General features: G+C 38.8%; 1 protein-coding gene across 1 annotated transcript in view; it reads right to left on the reverse strand.

The window, feature by feature from the left end:
- Window positions 1-21,370, reverse strand: part of LOC139176528 (complement factor H-related protein 3-like) — a 50,344-nt gene extending 28,974 nt beyond the window's left edge. Inside the window, exons 1-3 of the mRNA XM_070768852.1 lie at window positions 21,232-21,370; window positions 3,236-3,424; window positions 2,609-2,785 (exon numbers count right to left, since the gene is read on the reverse strand). Coding sequence (XP_070624953.1) covers window positions 2,609-2,785; window positions 3,236-3,424; window positions 21,232-21,289 — 424 coding nt within the window. The 5' untranslated portion in view covers window positions 21,290-21,370. The remainder of the gene's footprint in view (window positions 1-2,608; window positions 2,786-3,235; window positions 3,425-21,231) is intronic.
- Window positions 21,371-22,228: the final 858 nt, after the last annotated feature.

The following is a 22,228-nucleotide window of genomic DNA, read 5'->3' on the forward strand; positions in this document are numbered from 1 at the left end:
TACTGCATTTCAGACTCTTGTTGACCATGATGGCCACTCCATTTCTTCTGAGGGATTCCTGCCTGCAGTAGTAGATATAATGGTCATCTGAGTTAAATTCACCCATTCCAGTCCATTTCGGTTCGCTGATTCCCAGAATGTTGACATTCACTCTTATCATCTCTTGTTTGACCACTTCCAATTTGCCTTGATTTATGGACCTGACATTCCAGGTTCCTATGCAATATTGCTCTTTACAGCATTGGACCTTGCTTCTATCACCAGTCACGTCCACAGCTGGGTATCGTTTTTGCTTTGGCTCCATCCCTTCATTCTTTCTGGAGTTATTTCTCCACTGGTCTCCAGTAGCATATGGGGCACCTACTGACCTGGGGAGTTTCTCTTTCAGTATCCTATCATTCTGCCTTTTCATACTGTTCATGGGGTTTTCAAGGCAAGAATACTGAAGTGGTTTGCCATTCCCTTCTCCAGTGGACCACATTCTGTCAGATCTCTCCACCATGACCCGTCCCTCTTGGGTTGCCCCAAGGGCATGGCTTAGTTTCATTGAGTTAGACAAGGCTGTGGTGCTAGTGTGATTAGATTGACTAGTTTTCTCTGAGTATGGTTTCAGTGTGTCTGCCCTCTGATGCCCTCTTGCAACATCTACCGTCTTACTTGGGTTTCTCTTACCTTGGGCGTGGGGTATCTCTTCACAGCTGCTCCAGCAAAGTGCGGCCATTGCTCCTTACCTTGGACGAGGGGTATCTCCTCACCGCTGCCCTTCCTGACCTTCAACGTGGCATAGCTCCTCTAGGCCCTCCTGCACCTGTGCAGCCATGGCTCCTTGGATGTGGGGTTGGTCCTCCTGGCCACCGCCCCTGGCCTCGGGCTTAGGGGCATGGGGTATCTCCTCCCGGCCACTGCCCCTGACCTCAGATGTAGGGTAACTCTTGTCGTCGCTGCCCCAGACCACTGACGCTGGGTATCTCCTCTCGGTGGCAGCCCCCCGCCCCGACCTCAGACACGGGGTAGCTCCTCTCAGCCGTTCCTGTGCTGTCCCAGTCTGGTACTCTCGGCTGCTGCCCCTGACCTCGGACGGGGGGTGGCTCCTCTCGGCTGCCCTTTGGCCCGCCGGTCACAGCCGCCTGCGCTTTGGCGCGCCCATCACAGCCGCCCTATCAATAATTACACTAAACGTAAAGGAAAGCATGAGTAAATGCTAAGTAGCTACTGTTGTGTCTGACTCCTTGAGCCTTGGACTGTAGCCCACCAGGCTCCTCTGTCCATGGGATTTCCCAGGAAAGAATGCTGGAGTGGGTTGCCATGTCCTTCTCCACTGTTGTCTTCTATCTCAATGAAATTCTTAAGCAATTACTTTGAATTTCTTATTACACAAATCATCCATATCCGTTATTTGGGGACAGTAACTGAAAAACTATTGTGTTTCTCTGTTAACATTTTAGTCCTTTGGTGTCTGTGTCCCTTGAAGTCTCAGGTTGCTGTGTTTGCATTTAAAGAAGCAGTCACTCCCTCCAGTCTTTACAGACTGACTTGGGGAGGGAAGTACACTGTCACACTGATAGGGATTTTGAGACTTTTTCAGAATTTTTTTAAGGAGACACCTGTCCCACATACTCAGTTCCTCCTAGGAGAGAATTTTGAAGCTCATATGCTTCCATCAATGCAGCAAAGACAGTTTCTGTGCCGACAGTTTCCTGGCTGCTTCCCTGGGGCAGTGCCAAATGCTCACATTCATGTGCTTTCTCACAGGCCCACCGGGACAGGTTGGCTTCTAGATGTCCCACAGGCCATCTACAAAGTTCTAGAGGCCATCGTGGGGACTTACACAGGGACCTGGCCCTGGGAAGGGGCTGTGGATGAGATGAGGGACCCAGGGGTGAGCAGGACCACAAGCACAGTGTCTGCAACAGTTTGGGGTCCCTGGTGGGGTCTCCACGTGGTCAGTAGGACCCATGTCCCTTGAAGAATTCTAGCCCTGGATGCTGTGCTCCTGGCCTCTCCCCAACCCCTAGCCATGCAGGTGACCCCAGTGTCCTGGATAAGATGAGAGAGAAGTGCGCTGGAAGATGAGGAGCCTGCCCTTGTTCATACGCTCTTATTTTACCCACAGGTAAAATCCTGTGCTGAGGGATCTGTCTTGGCACTAAGCAGGGCCACTTCAGGGGCAAAATGAGGCTACTGCTCTAACCCTCAGTGATGCGTCCAGTCTTCAAGCTTTGTGCTCTAGCAGCATGCTGTCATTTCTCTGCTAGACTCCTGGACCCCCACAGAGATCCTCTTATCCACAAATGATGTTCAAAGTCTGCATTTATATCAAGAGAGACAGTGAGACTCCTGCCATCTTTCTGACCTCACTGTGTTATTACAGGCTTCTTCTTTGTGGATCCTTTTCCTATTTTCTTGAGCAATCTCTATCAATAGGTACATGCATTTTGTTATATACTTATCAAGCAGTCCATAGGTACACTCACAGACACTTGTAAACACTAAAATTAAATAAGTCCTTTGGCAAAACAAGAGGTTGGTATAAAGCTTTTGCAGTGGATGATACAGCTGAGTCTCAGAAAATTATGAACACACTGGGATCTCAGCCCAGTTTACTCACTGACACGGATGCATCTGGGAGGAGGAGACCAGCCACTCTCTGTGCAGGTCATTGTGTTCTGATTATTTTGAAGACTGTAGCCTTCATAGCAGTGAACTCTTACAGTTTCACCCTGTAAATATTTTTCTTCACGATGTGGGGTATGTCCATTTTCCAAATAATTGAAGATACATTGTCCTAAGGATCATACAATTAATATGAAAGAATAAAACATTAATTTGGGAAAATAGTACACTAAAATTAATCTTATAGAATTTACATGAGAATTAATTAGTATTCCAATATATCACATTAGAAAAAAAATGAAAGCTAGTACACATGTTTGTTAGAAATGAAAATCAACATTCCGTATTATTTGTCCTTAGTTTATGATTAAAATATGTATAAATGATACAGATATTCTTTTTTTTTCTTTTTAATTTTATTTCTTGTAAAGCCACTGTATCTCTCACAGGATTTACATGAAGAGCCTCTAGTAAATGGAAAACCTATTTGGATGTTTCTACTCATAGAACTCATCCCTTGGCCTTACTGTTGTTACACAACACTTAATTGAACTCACTTGTCTACTTTTGTCTCTTCACTCTTTCAAAGATTATGCATATAAACTTAAAGAGGTTTACTTACTGAGGCATGGTTCTTCTGGAGACCATCCTTCTGTTGTGCAAGTCAGGTAATCCCAGGAACGTTGTGAAGGAGACACAAAATACTGATCACAGTAATAGAAAAACTGTTGATTTACATCTGCTGGAAAGTATCCACTATATGAATTATATAGCCGTCCATGTTTGATTACTGGATAATTACAAGGTTTCCCTTGGAATAAAAAAAAGTAGAAATAATGTTTTACCTCAGTATACAATCAAATTAGAATTAATGTTTCATCTATAAATTATATTCTTGTTCAGTTAGTTACACTCATTGTGTTATGGTTTCTAGGAAAAGAAAAGTTATAGAAAATTCAGATGATTGAGGTATGTAAGGAAGCCCTTGCTAATGAAAATCAAATTATGTCTTGTGGGTCATATTATGTAAAATTTGTATGTGGATTCTCTTGGTAGGAAACTATACAAACCTATTAAATAAATTCTCCTTAAGTACAGAAGTCCCAACCTTGGTTGACTAAATTAGCATCTTAATCAAGCGATGAACAGAGAAGGGCAATGGCACCCCACTCCAGTACTCTTGCCTGGCAAACCCCATGGACAGAGGAGCCTGGAAGGCTGCAGTCCATGGGGTCGTGAAGAGTCAGACACAACTGAGCGACTTCACTTTCACTTTTCACTTTCATGCATTGGAGAAGGAAATGGCAACCCACTCCAGTGTTCTTGCCTGGAGAATCCCAGGGATGGGGGGGCCTGGTGGGCTGCCATCTATGGGGTCGCCCAGAGTCGGACATGACCGAAAAGACAGCAGCAGCAGCAGCAAGAGATGAAAGTACAGATTTTATCTTGTGGCTCATCTGCTTTCATTTTCTTTCTTTTCCATTCTCATCAGAAACCAGAATCCTGACATTTATTCTCAGACCAAGTGAATGCAGGAATCAAACAGATTTCAATGGCAACCCACTCCAGTACTCTTGCCTGGCAAACCCCATGGACAGAGAAGCCTGGTAGGCTGCTGTCCATGGGATCGCTAGGAGTCAGACACGACTGATCGACTTCACTTTCACTTTTCACTTTCATGCATTGGAGAAGGAAATGTCAACCCATTCCAGTGTTCTTGCCTGGAGAATCCCAGGGACGGGGGAGCCTGGTGGGCTGCCATCTATGGGGTCGCACAGAGTCGGACACGACTGAAGCGACTTAGCAGCAGCAGCAGCAGCAGTCTACTTTTCTGTTTATTAGAAATATGTGGTATATATAGAGAACCACAACAATTTTTCATTGATCAACTCACACAGAGTAACATTCTTATTTATCCGTCAAACTAGATATTAAGATATCTTTTCCCTTGCTTGTCTAATCAGAGAAGTGAACAATGAATAATTCTTAATATCCAAATGGTTAAGATGGAGGGACACACTTGTCACTTATGGTCTAATTTTAATTGGAGAATGATGTATTTTTCAGTAATTCTTACAAATATTTTAAATGAGGTATAACATAATTGCATTTTATTGTTATTAGCATATATTGAGTAATTTTCATGTGTATACTTTCTATGTGAATTATAAAATGTGATTATTTGCATATCTTAATCCATTTCTTTAACAAAGACTTGTCAAGTATACCCTCTCATGGCCTATAGTCTGCATTTCTCATCACTGATAGATTTCCCCCACTTTTTTGAAGCTTGTCTACATTTTTAAGTTTGAAAGGCATACATAGTTTGATTCCTCTTAACTAATAGTCTAGGTTTCTGTCCACTACTTTTTGGACATTAGAACATTGTCTCTTCATCCTTAAATTTTACAAATTTCATCATGTATGTTAAGATATGTGCATCTTTCAATAATTCTATGTTGGCCAAGTTTGAGTCTTTTTATTTGTAAGAACCAAGTGAAAAGAACTCAATTAACTTTGTCATTACATTGTAGAGGAGAGATTTGAGTTCTGATGATCTGATTTCAGAACTAGTGATAAAATGATTTAAAAAATTATCATTTTGATTCATCATAGAATATTAATACAGTAAAATAATCCTCTGACACTCATTTCCAAAAGGTACACAAGGAGGGCATAATTAAAAGTAAGCATCATTACTCTCACTGGCCTGAGCTATTTTCCTCCTCTCTTTTATTTGCACACATGTGAATCTGTCTTTGTCTCTCTAACCAGATCATTTATTGAAGCACATACAATAGTCCACTATAGTTGGAATGGCATTGACTTTGTCAGGACTCAGAACAGCCTCATTCTTCTCTTACACTCTATCAACCCAGGTTCAGATCTCATGAGCAGGCTTGGCTGTCCATCATAATGTTGGCTCAGATTGATCTTAAAATTGATGAAAAGTATTCACTAAGTTTTAAAGTGTTTCTTGTCTTTCCGTACCTCTGCAACTTACTCCAAAGATCCAGGCCCAGGATCTTATAATATTTTAATTTAAGTTTTAAATTTCATGTTATTAGGTCCAACCTCACACATGGAGGTCATTCTGAGGTATGAATCTGTCCTAATATAGGTTCACTATCAGCACCTGTGTATCATTCCAGATGCATCTCCTTTGCAGCATTAAACTAGCTGGTGATACAAAAGAGGAAAGGAACAGGCCTGAGAACAAAGTCCTGCATCTGATAATCAGCTCATGTAATGAAATTATGAATATTGATAAACTATTTAAATAGTTTCCTCATGTTGTCCACAAGAACTTCACAAGGTCCCTTGTGGGATAACCTTGTTGTGATATAAATAGAATTGGATTGATCTACCATTTTTAAAGGGCTTCCCTATGGCTCAGTGGTGAAGAATCAACCTGCAATGCAGCAGACACAGGAGATGTAGGTTTCATCTATGGATCAGAAAGATTCCCCTGGAGAAGAAAATGGCAACCCACTGCAGCATTCTTGCCTGGAGAATTCCACAGACAGAGGATCCTGGTAGGCTATAGTCCAAAGGATCACAAAAAGTTGTACATGATTGAGCGACTAAGCACACAGCACCATTTTCATAAATCCATCTTAAACAAGATTAAATATTTTCCTTAAAATTCTTATGCAGATTAAAATCTGTTTCATATTGCTAATACCTTTGTTTTAATGGAACTTATGCTTTGAAAATTCATTTTAAATGTATGGTTGGAGTTACCATTAAGGCCACTGAACTGTTTTATACCATTACAGTTTTCTTTCATGGAATAACTGGTTTAGGTATGCTGAAATTTTACAGTGTACTATTAGAAAGAAGAGAATTGTTTAGAGGCAACTTAGAGGAAGTTGAGGAGTAAAGGAAGCATCCCCAGAAAATACTCTGTTCAGTTAACCTGATGTTTTTCTATATTTTATGGTTTTAGGAAAGTTCACAATGCCTTCCACAGTCCTCTCTTCAAACATTAGAACCTAAGTACTCACCACTGAGTGTGCAGGACTTAGTGTCCATTTCTAAAGAATACACATGACTGACACACACTGTGTGACCAAGTCATACCTGGTGTGGAGGCTTCCTCCTCCCTCTCTGGGGTCACTGCCCCTGAGGAAAGCTAGCTGTCTCTCAAGTGTCCTGCAGAGACGCCCAGCTGGTCAAGTACTGAGGCCTCCCCACAAAGCCAGGACAGTGAGCCAACTTGGAAGCAAAGCCTCCAGCCCAGATGAGCCTCCAGGTGACAGTGGCCCAGGTCAATACCCTGACTGCCACCCATGCATAGTGATTCAGAACCAGACAGTGAAGGCCCTTCCTCATTCCTGACCCACAGGAGCTCTAAGAATATGGAGGGATGTTGTCCTAAGCCAAAACGTTTTCTGGGAAACGTGTTAATTTTACTATGTATCTAACACGATGGCTTCCCAGTGAGCCCAAGTGGTAAAGAAGCCACCTGCCAATGCAGGAGACATAGTACATGCAGGTTTCAATCCCTGAGTTGAGAAGAACACCTGGAAGAGGGCACTCCAGGATTCTTGCCTGAAAAATCCCATGGACAGCGAAGCCTGGTGGGCTACAGTCCATAGGGTGGCAGAGTCAGACATGACTGAGGAATTTAGCATGCATTCACGCAGGCATCTAAAACAATAGGTGCTATGTGGTGTTATTTTTACTTAATGGCTCAGATTCAGTATTACAATTATTTTGCATGCTAAGTCTCTACAGTCGTGTCTAGTTCTTTGTGACCACCTGTGGACTATATCCTGTCAAGCTTTTCTGCCCATGGGATTCTCCAGCCAAGAATAGTGGAGTAGGTTGTTAGAGATTTATATATTCAAAAACACAGCCGTATTTTATCTTTGAGTGGCAAAAATATAAAGAGTTTTTAGTTTACAAAAATGTTTTTATTCCTTATTAGAATTGCCTACTTCAAGAAGCAAATAAAGTCTCTAAAAAGCCCCGAATTACCATACACAGTAGGACGGATACTTTGATTTGCCCTACTGTGTAGGGCATGGTGCCCCACAGTTGTGTGTTTAAGAGAAAGAAATTTCACAATTAAGAAGAAGATCAAGATATGAATGGAACGTACGGGTACATCTCGGAGAAGGTACCCAGCCATCTCTGGTACACGTTGCATCAGTTCCACGTATCTCAGGAATAAAACCCTTTTTACAATCATAAGTGATTTTATCTTGAACTCTGTATTTGCTTAATTCAGGTCTGTACACACCGTTTGGAATATGAGGAGGATCACATATTGTTTCTGAAAAGACAAAAGGTATGTTCACAATATAGAAATCACATCCATTAAAATAATCAATTATATAAAAATACAAAAGTGGATGTTATTAATTTGTTCTTCGTACAGCACAAAAGTCAGTAAAATGAGCACAGCCTCATACCCCTCCTGCTGTATCACTTACATTTCCCTTCACTGTGTTTCTCATCTGATGTATCTATACCCTCAGTACTCTTGAACCCTCTTTCTCCACAGTCAACACACACTTCATAATATTCCACATCTGGCAAAGAATTCATGATGTATCACTTCAGCTATTCTTTCCACTTTCTGCAAGTTTCTCAGCTTCTGTATTTCTCACAAGTACTGCTGGCCAATATTCTCCTCCCTCCAGACACTTGTTGCAATAGTACACCCTATCCTTTTGAAGTAGACTTAAATACAGGGATTCCATAGGACAATGAAATGAACATGGAAGTTAAGTTTTCCTTTAGGGAGGAAGTTGAAAAAAGTCATTGAATTTTCATGTTCTCTTTCCCACCACTACAGTGATTAAAGAAGAACATGGAAGGTCATATCTCCATTCCCTGATTCTGACACTTAAAATAATGAGGAGCATCCCTCCCGATCTATGTTTTCTGGGAAATTTGTTAATTAATTCTATATATCTAATACAATGGGCTTCCCAGTTGGCACAAGTGGTAAAAAAATCTACCTGCCAAGGCGAGAGACATAGCAGATGCAGCTTCCAATGAAGGTTGGAAGTGAGCATACATAGAAACTAAACTTTAGTTTTTTAAGCCACTAAGATTTTGGAATACATTATTCTTATTGTAATAAAATACCTAATCCAAGTTTCAAATTCCTCTTTCATATAAAGACTCAGGTGAAAAGTGTCTGTCGTAAATACTGAGCTCCACCATTGTAGGGAAGAAGTAGCAATCAGTCAGTTCAGTCGCTCAGTTGTGTCCGACTCTTTGGAAACCCATGAACTGCAGCACACCAGGCCTTCCTGTTCATCAACAATGCCCAGAGTTCACTCAAACTCACGTCCATCGAGTCAGTGATGCCATCCAGCCATCTCATCCTCTGTCGTCCCCTTTTCCTCCTTCCCCCAATCCTTCCCAGCGTCAGAGTCTTTTCCAATGAGTCAACTCTTCGCATGAGGTGGCCAAAGTACTGGAGTTTCAGCTTTAGCATCATTCCTTCCAAAGAAATCCCAGGGCTGATCTCCTTCAGAATGGACTGGTTGGATCTCCTTGTAGTCCAAGGGACTCTCAAGAGTCTTCTCCAACACCACAGTTCAAAAGCATCAGTTCTTCACAGCTCAGCTTTCTTCACAGTCCAACTCTCACATCCATACATGACTACCAGGAAAACCATAGCCTTGACTAGACAGACCTTTGTTGGCAAAGTAATGTCACTGCTTTTGAATATGCTGTCTAGGTTGGTCACAACTTTCCTTCCAAGGAGTAAGCGTCTTCTAATTTCATGGCTGCAATCACCATCTGCTGTGATTTTGGAGCCCAAAAAAATAAAGTCCGACACGGTTTCCACTGTTTCCCCATATATTTGCCATGAAGTGATGGGACCAGAAGCCATGATCTTCGTTTTCTGAATGTTGAGCTTTAAGTCTACTTTTCCATGCTCCTCTTTCACTTTCATCAAGAGGCTTTTTAGTTCCTCTTCACTTTCTGCCATGAGGGTGGTGTCATCTGCATATCTGAGGTGACTGATATTTCTTCTGGCAATCTTAATTCCAGCTTGTACTTCTTCTAGCCCAGCGTTTCTCATGATGTACTCTTCGTATAAGTTAAATAAGCAGGGTGACAGTATACAGCCTTGACGTACTCCTTTTCCTATTTGGAACCAGTCTGTTGTTCCATGTCCAGTTCTAACTATTGCTTCCTGACCTGCATACAGATTTCTCAAGAGGCAGGTCAGGTGGTCTGGTATTCCCATCTCTTTCAGAATTTTCCACAGTTTATTGTGATCCACACAGTCAAAGGCTTTGGCATAGTCAATAAAGCAGAAATAGATGCTTTTTTTCTGGAACTCTCTTGCTTTTTCCATGATCCAGCGGATGTTGGCAATTCGATCTCTGGTTCCTCTGCCTTTTCTAAAACCAGCTTGAACATCAGGAAATTCATGGTTCACATATTGCTGAAGCCGGGCTTGGAGAATTTTGAGCATTACTTTACTAGCGTGTGAAAAGATTGCAATTGTGCGGTAGTTTGAGCTTTCTTTGGCATTGCCTTTCTTTGGGATTGGAATGAAAAGTGAGCTTTTCCAGTCCTGTGGCCACTGCTGAGTTTTCCAAATTTGCTGGCATATTAAGTGCAGCATTTTCACAGCATCATCTTTCAGGATTTGAAATAGCTCCACTGGAATTCCATCATTGCCTCTAGCTTTGTTCATAGTGATGCTTTCAAAGGCCCACTTGACTTCACATTCCAGGATGTCTGGCTCTAGGTGAATGATCACACCATCATTATTATCTTGGTCATGAAGATCTTTTTTGTACAGTTCTTCCATGTATTCTTGCCACCTCTTCTTAATATCTTCTGCTTCTGTTAGGTCCATACCATTTCCGTCCTTTATCAAGCCCATCTTTGCATGAAATGTTCCCTTGGTATCTCTAATTTTCTTGAAGAGATCTCCAGTCTTTCCCATTCTGCTGTTTTCCTCTATTTTTTTGCATTGATCGCTGAGGAGGGCTTTCTTATCTCTCCTTGCTATTCTTTGGAACTCTGCATTCAGATGCTTATATCTTTCCTTTTATCTTTTGCTTTTGGCTTCTCTTATTTTCACAGTTTTTGTAAGGCCCCCCCAGACAGCCATTTTGCTTTTTTGAATTTTTTTCCACGGGGATGGTCTTGATCCCTGTCTCCTGTACAATGTCACGAACCTCAGTCCATAGTTCATCAAGCATTCTATCAGATCTAGTCCCTTAAATTAATTTCTCACTTCCACTGTATAATCATAAGGATTTTATTTCAGTCATACCTTAATGGTCTAGTGGTTTTCCCCACTTTCTTCAATTTACGTCTGAATTTGGCAATAAGGAGTTCTTGATCTGAGCCACAGTCAGCCCCGGTCTTGTTTTTGCTGACTATATAGAGCTTCTCCATCTTTGGCTGCAAAGAATATAATCAATCTGATTTCAGTGTTGACCATCTGGTGATGTCCATGTGTAGAGTCTTCTCTTGTGTTGTTGGAAGAGGGTGTTTGCTATGACCAGTGCATTCTCTTGGCAAAACTCTATTAGCCTTTGCCCTGAAGTAGCTGTAGACAATACATACAAGAAATGGGCATGTCTCTGTTCCAGTAAGTCTTAGTTTACAAAAAAGGGACAGGCTGGATTTGACCTGATGCTATGGTGTGAACCAGACATGGGACAACAAACTGGTTCAAATTTGAGAAAGGAATACATCAAGGCTGTATATTGTTGCTGTGCTTATTTAACTTCTATACAGAGTACATCATGTGAATTACTGGACTGCATGAATCACAAGCTGGCATCAAGATTGCCAGGAGAAATATCAACAACCTCAGATATGCAGATGATAGCACCCTAATGGCAGAAAGCTAAGAGGAACTAAAGAGCCTCTTGATGAAAGTGAAAGAGGAGAGTAAAAAAGCTGGCTTAAAATTCAACATTCAAAAAACTAAATCATGGCAATTGGTCCCATCATTTCATGGCAAATAGAGGAGAAAAACTGGAAGCAGTGGCAGAATTTATAGTTGGTCTCCAAAATCACTGCAGATGGTGACTGCAGCCATGAAATTAAAAGACGCCTACTCCTTCAAAGAAAAGTTATGACAAACCTAGGCAGCATATTACAAACCAGAGACATTACTTTGCCAACAGAGGTCTGTCTAGTCAAAGCTACGGGTTTTCCTGTAGTCATATATGGATGAGAGAGTTGGACCATAAAGAAGGCTGAGCACCAAAGAACTGATGCTTTCAACCTGTGGTTCTGGAGAAGACTCCTGAGAGACTCTTGGGTAGCAAGGAGATCAAACCAGTCAATCCTAAAGGAAATCAACCCTGAATATTCATTGGAAGGACTGAAGCTGAAGCTGAAGCTCCAATGCTTTGGCCATCTGATGCGAAGAGCTGACTCACTAGAAAAGACTCTGATGCTGGGAAAGATTGAAGGTTGGGGGACAAGGGAACAACAGAGGATGAGATGGTTGAATGGCATCAGTAACTCAATAGACATGAGTCGGAGCAAACTCTGGGAGATAGTGAAGGACAGGGAAACCTGGCACGCTGCCGTTTATGGGGTTGCAAAGAGTCGGACACAACTTCATGACTGCACAACAACTGTGTGTACACAACAATAGTGTGCTACCCCTTGACATAGTCCTTTCTGATTTATAAAGTTCTACTCAGTCATTTATATCAACTTTGCTAGTACACAACAAGGATCAATTTGCAATAATCTTTTTTTTTTTTTTTTTTAAGTCATGCTTTCCAGGTGGCTCAGTGGTAAAGAATCCAATGGAGGACATATAGGTTCAGTCCCTGGGTCAGGAAGATCCCCTGGAGAAGGGAGTGCCAATCCATGCCAGTATTGTTGCCTGGGAAATCCCAAGGACAGAGGAGCCTGGCGGGCTACAGTCCATGGGATCTCAAAGGAGTCAGACATGACTTCAACTAAACAACAACAAATAAACATCAATACTCCATTTTCAGAAAAAATAAACTGCTTAGTGGTAAGGAGTATTTGAGTTAAAGCAACTGGTAAAATATACAGCAAAAGATATAGAAGAAATGTAACATTACCTATACAAGCAGGAGCTGGAGTCCATCCAGATTTAGTGCATACTGTATCTCCTCTCTGACCATATTCAAAACCGGCTGCACATCTATATTGAACTCATTCATTTGCCTTATAAGTTGCCTTTGGAAGTACAGCTTGTCCATTTAAAATGACTGGTGGTTTGCAGAAAATTTCTAAACAAACAGGATTAAATTCCAAAATGTTCATTATATGTCAAAGTACTGTGTCCCAGACATAAGTTATATAAAGATAAAACTTTTGTTTCCATTCCATTAAGTAAATTAGGCCACCAAACAAAGTCCTGTTTTGACCTGAATGCTTGATGAATAATTTATCAGTTGTTTTTAACATTCATTTTGGAAGAAAGTTAAAATTTTGATTTAAATCTTGTTGCTGATTTATTTAGTTGGGGGATAAATTAGTCTTCTTGACATAAATAACGTCTAGTAACTTCATCAGCTATATATATAAAACTGAATACTGAAGTAGTTTCATTGTGATTTATGTAAAACAGCCTATTCATATGTACCCTGTTTTTCCATATATTTTGCTTTATTTTAGATTAGTGTTATATAAAGAAGATACTTGTTGTAACAAGCATTTTATATACTATAGTATTTTGAATGAATCTGAACATCAATTTCTAGAGCTGTGGGAAATTACACCAAAAGGATGTTTACCCATTTGGTATTACTAAATAATAATGTTGCCTCCTGTCCTTCATTTGTAGAAAGCTAGAAAACATCATGTACTTAATGCCTTTCTCTTTTTTTCAACTTTTTCTAGGCTTTGTTTTTATTTTTATTTTTCCTAATTTTTATTGGTGTTTATTTGCTTTACAGTGCTGTGTTAGTTTCTACTGTACAGCACAGTTAATGAACTATATGTATACACATATCCCTTCTTTTTTGGATTTCCTTTCCGTTTGTGTCTCCACAGAGCACTGAGTTCCCTGCGCTATACAGTAGGTTCTCATTGATTTTCTATTTTATACATAGTATCAATAATATCTCTATATATGTCAATCCCAGGCTTACAATTCATCCCACTCCCCCTTCCCCCTTGGTATCCATACGTTTGTTCTCTACATCTGTGTCTCTGTTTCACCTTTGTAAATAAGATCATCTCTACCAATTTTTTGAGATTCTACATATATGTGTTAATACACAATAGTTGATTTTCTTTCTGACTTACTTCACTCCATATGACAGTGCATAGGCCTCTTCTACATATATCATTTTTTAAAAGCTTTTTATAAAAATTTTCAAACATAAAAGTAGCAAAAATATGTGATCTCAATTCCAAATCATTTAACCTTGCTTTAAAAAAATAATAATTAGCAATACATAATGAACTTTTCTCATATCATTCAATATTCTTATACCAAATAATGTTTCCAGTTGTACTGCTGAGGCACTTAATGAGTGTTCTGCTGCTGCCAAGGTGCTTCAGCGGTGTCCGACTCTCTGCATCCCCATAGACGGCAGCCCACCAGGCTCCGCCTTCCCTGGGATTCTCCAGGCAAGAACACTGGAGTGGGTTGCCATTTCCTTCTCCAAATAAGTGTTCTAACACTTGCATATATCGGGAAAGTAAAAATCAATATATTCAAGAAGAATATATGTGTTTTTTGAGGGAAAACATTCTCATGGAAATAATTTACATAGAAATAACTACGGAATTTTTTTTAAATATGAAGGAATTGTATCACAGATATTACATTCAACTTGCATGAACTCATGTAGTTCTGCTATGTAATTAAAATACCATATTTTTTAAAAATTAGGGCAAATTTGATACATAATTTCAGTGAATGATCTGTAAAAATTATATATATTTATTTCTTGATAATAGAGTAATTATTAACAAAATACTTTATCAAAGAAATTAATTTAACTCATTGTATTGCATCTCCAAAAAGCAACTGACCAGCTCTTGTGATTGCCATCCCTTCAAGTTTTGTCAAAAACAAACAAACAAACAAAAGCTGGCCATCATCTTTCACACTGTCTTCTCTCAAACAATTTCTGCTGGGATTCCAGCAACAGCGACTAAATTCCCAGATTCTATTCTCCCTTGATCTCAGTCATTTCTTTCCTGTGTGCAACTTAATGATATTTTTCCTGTCACTTCACTATTCCACTTAAAATGCTGCACTGATTCCCAAACTAGTCTTCATAAAAGCCTAAACCTTCAGCATGGTGTGTGCCACCCCTCAGAACTTTGGACTACCCATATTCACTCCATCACTGACTTCTTCTTTGCCTGCATCCTATGTTATGGCCCCTGAAAACCATGGGAACAAGGGACTTCATGCTCAAAGAGGCCTCAAAGCCACTGCCCCTTCCTCTCCATCTGACTGGTTTGCGTTTCCCTGCCTCAATTCATCTAAAGATTCTCATTCTTCCTTTTAGACATGTTTTGCATCATACCACCTACAAAGTCACTTCCATTTTGCTTGTTATGAGAAAATGGTTTACTAAACATGAGTCCCTTCACCATTTGCTCTTCCTGACAACCAACATTTAGTAATGTTACCTGTGTTCACTACCAGGAAAATATATCGCAAATCTATCCTCTGCTCTACATCACTTCAGCCAAGAATTTATCTAATCTCCACACTTTTTCACCCTACCTGGCTTCTTGAGTCTTCTCTTTTCCATCATAAGCAGAGCATACTAAAAAACTACAAACAGTGTTCAAAAATCCAAATAAAATGATATCATTGCTTTTCATAAAATTCCCTATGATTTTTCATCAATCATAAAATCAATCCAAGTGTTAATATGCCTTGAAATATCCTAGATCATCTTTCCTTTGCCTCATAGCTTAAGCTCATAAAATCCTCTCTCACTGAGTAGAATCCACCCACCTTCTTATTTTCCAAATAATAATAATAATAATAAAATAAATAAAAGAAAAACAGAAAAAAAGGAAAATTCAGATGATTGATGTATGAAAAGAGGTCTTGATATTGAAGGCCAAATTATGTCTTGTGAGTCATATCAGATAAAATTTGTATGTGGATTCTCTTGGTAGAAAACTATAGAGACTTATTAAATGAATTCTCCTTAAGTGCAGAAGTGCTAACAGTGGTTGACTAAATTAGCATCTTAGTCAAGAGATGAAAATACAGATTTTATCTTGTGGCTCAACTGACTTCTTTTTCTTTCTTTTCCATTCTCATCAGAAACCAAAATCCTGACACTTCTTCTCACACCAAGTCAATGTAGAAAGAAAACCATTTTTTGTTTTTGTTTTTTTGCCAGTTAACATTCATTATTAATTTTCTGTTTATTGGAAACGAGATATTTATCAGTTCGGTTCAGTTCAGTTCAGTATCTCAGTTCAGTTCAGTATCTCGACTCTTTGCGACCCCATGAATTGCAGCACACCAGGCCTCCCTGTCCATCACCAACTCCCGGAGTTCACTAAAACTCATGTCCATCGAGACTCTCTATATATATCGAGTCAGTGATGCCATCCAGCCATCTCCTCCTCTGTCATCCCCTTCCCTCCTGCCCCCAATCCCTCCCAGCATCAGAATCTTTTCCAATGAGTCAACTCTTCCCATGAGGTGGCCAAAGTACTGGAGTTTCAGCTTTAGCATCATTCCTTCCAAAGAACACCGAAAACTGATCTCCTTTAGAATGGACTGGTGGGATCTCCTTGCAGTCCAAGGGACTCTCAAGAGTCTTCTCCAACACCACAGTTCAAAAGCATCAATTCTTTGGAGCTCAGCTTTCTTCACAGTCCAACTCTCACATCCATACATGACTACTGGAAAAACCCTTAAACCACAATAATTTTCATGGATCTAATCACACAGGAAAGTAACATTATCGTTTATCACTCAAACTAGATATTAGGCATCTTTTTCCTTGCTTGTCTAATCGGAGAAATGAACAATCAATAATTCTTAATTTCCAAATGGTTAAGATTAAGGGAAACCCTTGAATGCTTGTGTCTAATTTTAATTGGAGAATGATGCATTTTCCAGGATTTCTTACAAATATTTTAAATGAGGTATAACATAATTACAATTTATTTTAATATATTTTGAGTAATTTTCACATATATGCTTACTAAGTGAATTATAAACTTTGAATCTTTGCATATCTTAATCCTTTTAACAAAGACTTGTCTATTATACAATCTCATGGCCTATAGTCTGCATTTCTCATCACTAATAGATTTCCCACACTTTTTTGAAGCTACTCTACATTTTTTTAGTGTGAAATGCTTATTTAGTTTGATTCCTCTTAAGTAACAGTCTAGGTTTATTCCCATTACTTTATGGAGATTAGAATAATTTCTCTTCATCCTTGAATTTTACAAATTTCACCATGTATGTCAAGATATGTGTATTTAACAATAATGCCATGTTGGGTAAGCTTGAGTGTCCGTATTTGCAGGAGTCAAGTGAAGAAGACTCAACTAACTTTGTTATTACATTGTAGAGAGATTTGAGTCCTGATTATCTGAGTTCAGATCTCGTACATTTATTCACCTCCTTTTGATTGTTCATAGGACATGAATACAGTAAAATAATCCACTGAGACTCACAAAAGGTAAACAAAGAGGGCATAATTAATAATAAATATCATTACTATTACTGGCCTGAGCTATTTTCATCCTCTCTTTTATTTGGTCACATGTGAATCTGTATTTGTCTTTCTCACCAGATCATTTATTGAAGCACATACAATAGCCCACTATGGTCAGAGTGGCACTGACTGTGTCAGGACTCAGAACAACCTCATTCTCCTCTTACACTTCTACCAATACAAGTTCTGGTCTCATGAGCAGGCTTGGCTGTCCATCATAGTGTTGGCTCAAATTGATCTCAAAATTGATGAAAAGTATTCACTAAATTTTAAAAGTGTTTCTAGTCTTTCTGTATTTGTGCTGCTTATTCCTATGATCCAGGCCCAGCATCTTATAGTTATCACAGCTAAATATCCCGTTATTGAGTCCAACCTCACACATGGGCATCTTTCTGAGTGATGAACCTGTCCTAATGCGGGTTCACTTTCAGTACCTCAGTATCATTCCAGGCACATCTCCTCTGCTCCATTAAACTGGTTGTTGATACAAAACATCAATGGAGCAGGCCTGAGAACAAAATCCTGCATCTGATAATCAGCTTATTTAATGAAATTATGAATACCTGATAAGCTATTTAACTGGCCAATTTCCTCATCTTGTCTACAAGAACTTTACAAGGTCCCTTGTGGGATAACTTTGCTGTGATATAAATACATTTGGGTTGATCTGCCATTTTCATAGGCTTCCCCTATGGCTCAGTGGGTAAAGAATCTACCTGTAATGCAGAAGACAAGGGAGCTGTAAGTTTGATCCCTGGGTCACTCATATTCCCTTGCAGAAGGAAGTGGCAACCCACTCCAGTAATCTTGCCTGGAGAATTCCATGGGCAGAGGAGCCTGGAGGGCTAGAATCCAAAGGGTCGCAAAGAGTTGGACATGATTGAGGGACTAAGCACGCAGCACCATTTTCATAAATCTATCTTAAACAAGATTAAATATCTTTAGTATAATTCTTATGTGGATTGAAATCTGTTTAATACTGCTAACACCTTCATTTTAAAAGAAATTAAAAAAGAAATTATGCTTTCTGTGGAGGCTTTCTCCTCCCTGTGTGGGGTCACTGGCCTTGAGGAAAGCTAGCTATCTCTCAAGCAAGATGTGGTGAAGCCCAATGGTCAGGTGCTGAAGCCTCCCCCAAAAGCCAGAGGAGTGAGCCAACTTGCAAGCAAATCTTCCAGCCAAGCTGAGCGTCCAGGCGACAGCAGCCCAGGTCATTACCCAGTTGCCCCCTAAACAGAGTGACGCATAAGTAGCCAACAAAGCCTTTTCCTTATTCCTGACTCACAGGAGCTCTAAGAATATGGAGGTGCATTGTCTTAGGCCAATATGTTCTCTGGAAAATTTGTTAATTAGGACTATGTATCTAATACAATGGGCATCCCAGTTGGTGCTAGTGGTAAAGAAGGAACCCGCCTGCCAATGCAGGAGACATAGTACAGGCAGGTTTGATCCTTGGGTTTGGATGATCCCCTGGAGGAGGGCATGGCAACCCACTGCAGTATTCTTGCCTGGAAAATCCCATGGACAGAGAAGCCTGGTGGCCTACAGTAGATGGGGAGGCAAAGAATCAGACATGACTGAAGCAACTTAGCATGCAGGCATGCGTGCATCTACAACAATAGGTGTTAAGTGATGTGAGTTTTAATTAATGGCTTGAATCTGATATTACAATTATTTTGCATGCTAAAAATTTCATAAGTGCATCCATAAATTATGAAAAAAAACTTTGCTCAAATATTCAAACATTTAGCTTTAAGACCACTTTTGGAAAGAGTTCAGCTGTTAATGAGAAGACAAGTGTTGCACTGGAATATCCGGTGAAGATTTGTCAGTTTCACATTTCTCTTTCGTATTGTATAATCTTTCTTCTCTTGTTTGGAAACATGTCTGTAGTCTTATTCTAGTTGATTAATAAACCGTTATTCATATACCTGAGAATCAGGAGAAACAATGTATGTCTGCCTGCTCCTCAGCAAGAATAATGAAGATGCAGCCTTTCTTTTAAGTGATCTGGGGCCTGAGCTGCTCTTAATTGTAACACTAATGACTGGACAGGGAGATTTATTGTGCTGTAAATGTTGTTGATGAAGAAAATTGCCTAATGGACTAAAGTAACATGCAACAAATTATGAGATGAATAATGCAGAGTGATGCATATTCTATTCACACCTTGAATTTCACGAGGTATCATAAAACTCATTAGAGTTTTCATTTACAAAAACCTGAAAAAAAAAAAAAAAAACCTGAAGACAAATAGATTATTAAAGAAAATGAAAGACAAAAACATTATAATGAAGAACATATATGTTTTATATTTTGGAGTAAAATCTTTGTTTTTAATATAATTTAATTACTTATATTAATACATTTATATAATTTAATTTTTTTTGCATTTTTGGCTGTTTATTTTTTTATTTTATTTTTTAACTTTACAATATTGTATTGGTTTTGCCAATATATACAATTTAATTTTTGTTTTTCTTTAATTTTTATTGGAGTTGCTTTATAATGTTGGGTTAGCTTCTGCTCTACATCAAAATGAATCAGTTATATGAATATATATATATATATATATATATATATATATATCCCTTTTTTTTGGATTTCCTTCCCATTTAGGTCACCAGAGAGCATTGAGTGGAGCTGCCTATGATACACCATAAGTTCTCATTAGTTATCTATTTTATTCACAACAACCAGGACATGGAATCAACCTAAATGTCCATCAACAGAATAGATGCAGAAAAAGTGGCACATATATACAATGAAATATTACTCAGCCATTAAAATTGATGAAATTGTGCAATTTTCAGAGATGTGAAAAGACCTAGAGACTGTCATATAGAGTGCAGAAAATCAGAAACAGAAAAATAAATATTGTATAATATTGCTTATATATGGAATCTAGAAAAATGCTACAGATGAACTTATTTGCAAAGCAAACATAGAGATACAGGCATAGAGAATGGATGTATGGATACAAGGGGGCCCGAGAGTAGAGGAATGAATTGGGAGATCGAGCCTGACATGTAATAGATAACTAATGAAAAGAAGTTATAAGAGTGACATTGAAACATGTAGAATATCATGTAAGAAACGAGTCACCAGTCCAGGTTCGATGCGCGATACTGGATGCTTGGGGCTGGTGCACTGGGACGACCCAGAGGGATGGTATGGGGAGGGAGGAGGGAGGAGGGTTCAGGATGGGGAACACATGTATGCCTGTGGTGGATTCATTTTGATATTTGGCAAAACTAATACAATTATGTAAAATTTAAAAATAAAATAAAATTTAAAAGAAAAAAAAAGAAGTTATAAGTTTAAAAATAAAAGTGACAAGATTTTTTTAAGGTTGTCAACATTTACATTTCTCTCTGAAAATAATTCTAAATGTGTTGGCACTACACTGGAAATTAAGACTGTATTCCACATTTTGTAAAAGGAAAATATATCTTGTACCTAAGCTGGTCTTTTAAAACTAACAGTGATGTTAATGACCTTTAATAGATTTATTAAACTATAATTGCAATACAGTAAACTGAACATATTTAAAATGAGATTTGAACCTGGAAAAAATATATTTGAACCTGTAAAATTATAAAAATAACCATTGTTCTCCAAAGTTTCCTCATATTACAAGTAAGACTCTCCTAAATATTCTGGAATTATAATATAATTGTCTGTGACACATTTTCTATCCACATTTCCATGAGCATATTCACATGACCCCATAATCTACACAGAGTACCTTTTTGCACTGTGGAACTCAGCTGACATAGAAAAGTATTCATTTTGTTTTCCCCTTTTAGGTGAATATCTGATCATTTTTCCATTAAGGTATTCTTATGGTTATCTGACAGTGCAGACTATTTCAACCCGTCGATTCAATCAGAAATACACACAAAGGAAAGTAGATAGTTATATTTAGGAGGAAGGCTGAGTGTTCACATCTGTTTCAACTTACCCTGTCCATGAGCAGTGTAAAACCACAAGGTGAGAAGGACATTGATTAACAACAACATGTTAGATTTTCCCAAAGGTACATTCACACAAATACTCGAGTTGCACTGTTTAGGGTTCAAAAATCTGCTTCTTTTGCAGTTACCTAGTGTCACTGAATTTATGCATTACAATGAAGCTAGTTAATTAGTGCCATTTAGTAAATATCAAAGTTCAAAGTTTTGAAATGTCCCTAACTTGTTTCTGTTGGTAGTTTCACAAAAAGTTATTGTATTCATCACCTGATATCTATGTGCACAACTTTCTGTGGCTAATATGGACTGGCTCCAAAGCCATATATCAGATACTAACTTTCAATAATGTATTTCAAGAGAGTAGGTGAGGTTTTTCCCAGCCATTTGGGTCATCCATATTTTCATGGACTTAGGAAAGTGAATAGATCAAAAAAAAAAAGTATAGTAGCGCTTAAAACCAATCATATCAATTATAGCACAATCCCTTCATTTACATGTTATTTATGTGTGGGTTTTATAATTATCAATTTTTCCAATTTTGTTAACATATAATTGACATAAAGCACTGCATAAGTTTAAGGTGTATGGCCTAATGATGTCATTTACATATATCCTGAAATGATTACAGCAATAAGGTTTGTGAATATCCATCATCTCATATAGATATAACATTAAAGAAAAAAAGAATTTGTGATAACTCAGGACTTAACATCCTCTTAACTTTCATACTTCAGATACAGCAGCATTAGTCATATTAACCATGCTGTACACTACATCCTTAGTACTAATCTATCTCACAGCAGGAAGTTGGTACCTTTTGACTGGCTTCATCCAGTTCCCCTATCTCCAGCCCTAGCCTATGGTAACAACAAATGAGACCTCTTTTTCAAAGTATTTGTTTGTTCTTTTAAGTACAGTTGGCCTACAACATTGTGTTACTTTCTGTTACAGAGTGCAGTGATTCCATGTTTCTGTCCATTTCAAAAT

The sequence above is a fragment of the Bos indicus genome, chromosome 16 (genome assembly GCF_029378745.1).
Source record: "Bos indicus isolate NIAB-ARS_2022 breed Sahiwal x Tharparkar chromosome 16, NIAB-ARS_B.indTharparkar_mat_pri_1.0, whole genome shotgun sequence".
NCBI classification, from domain to species: Eukaryota; Metazoa; Chordata; class Mammalia; order Artiodactyla; family Bovidae; genus Bos; species Bos indicus.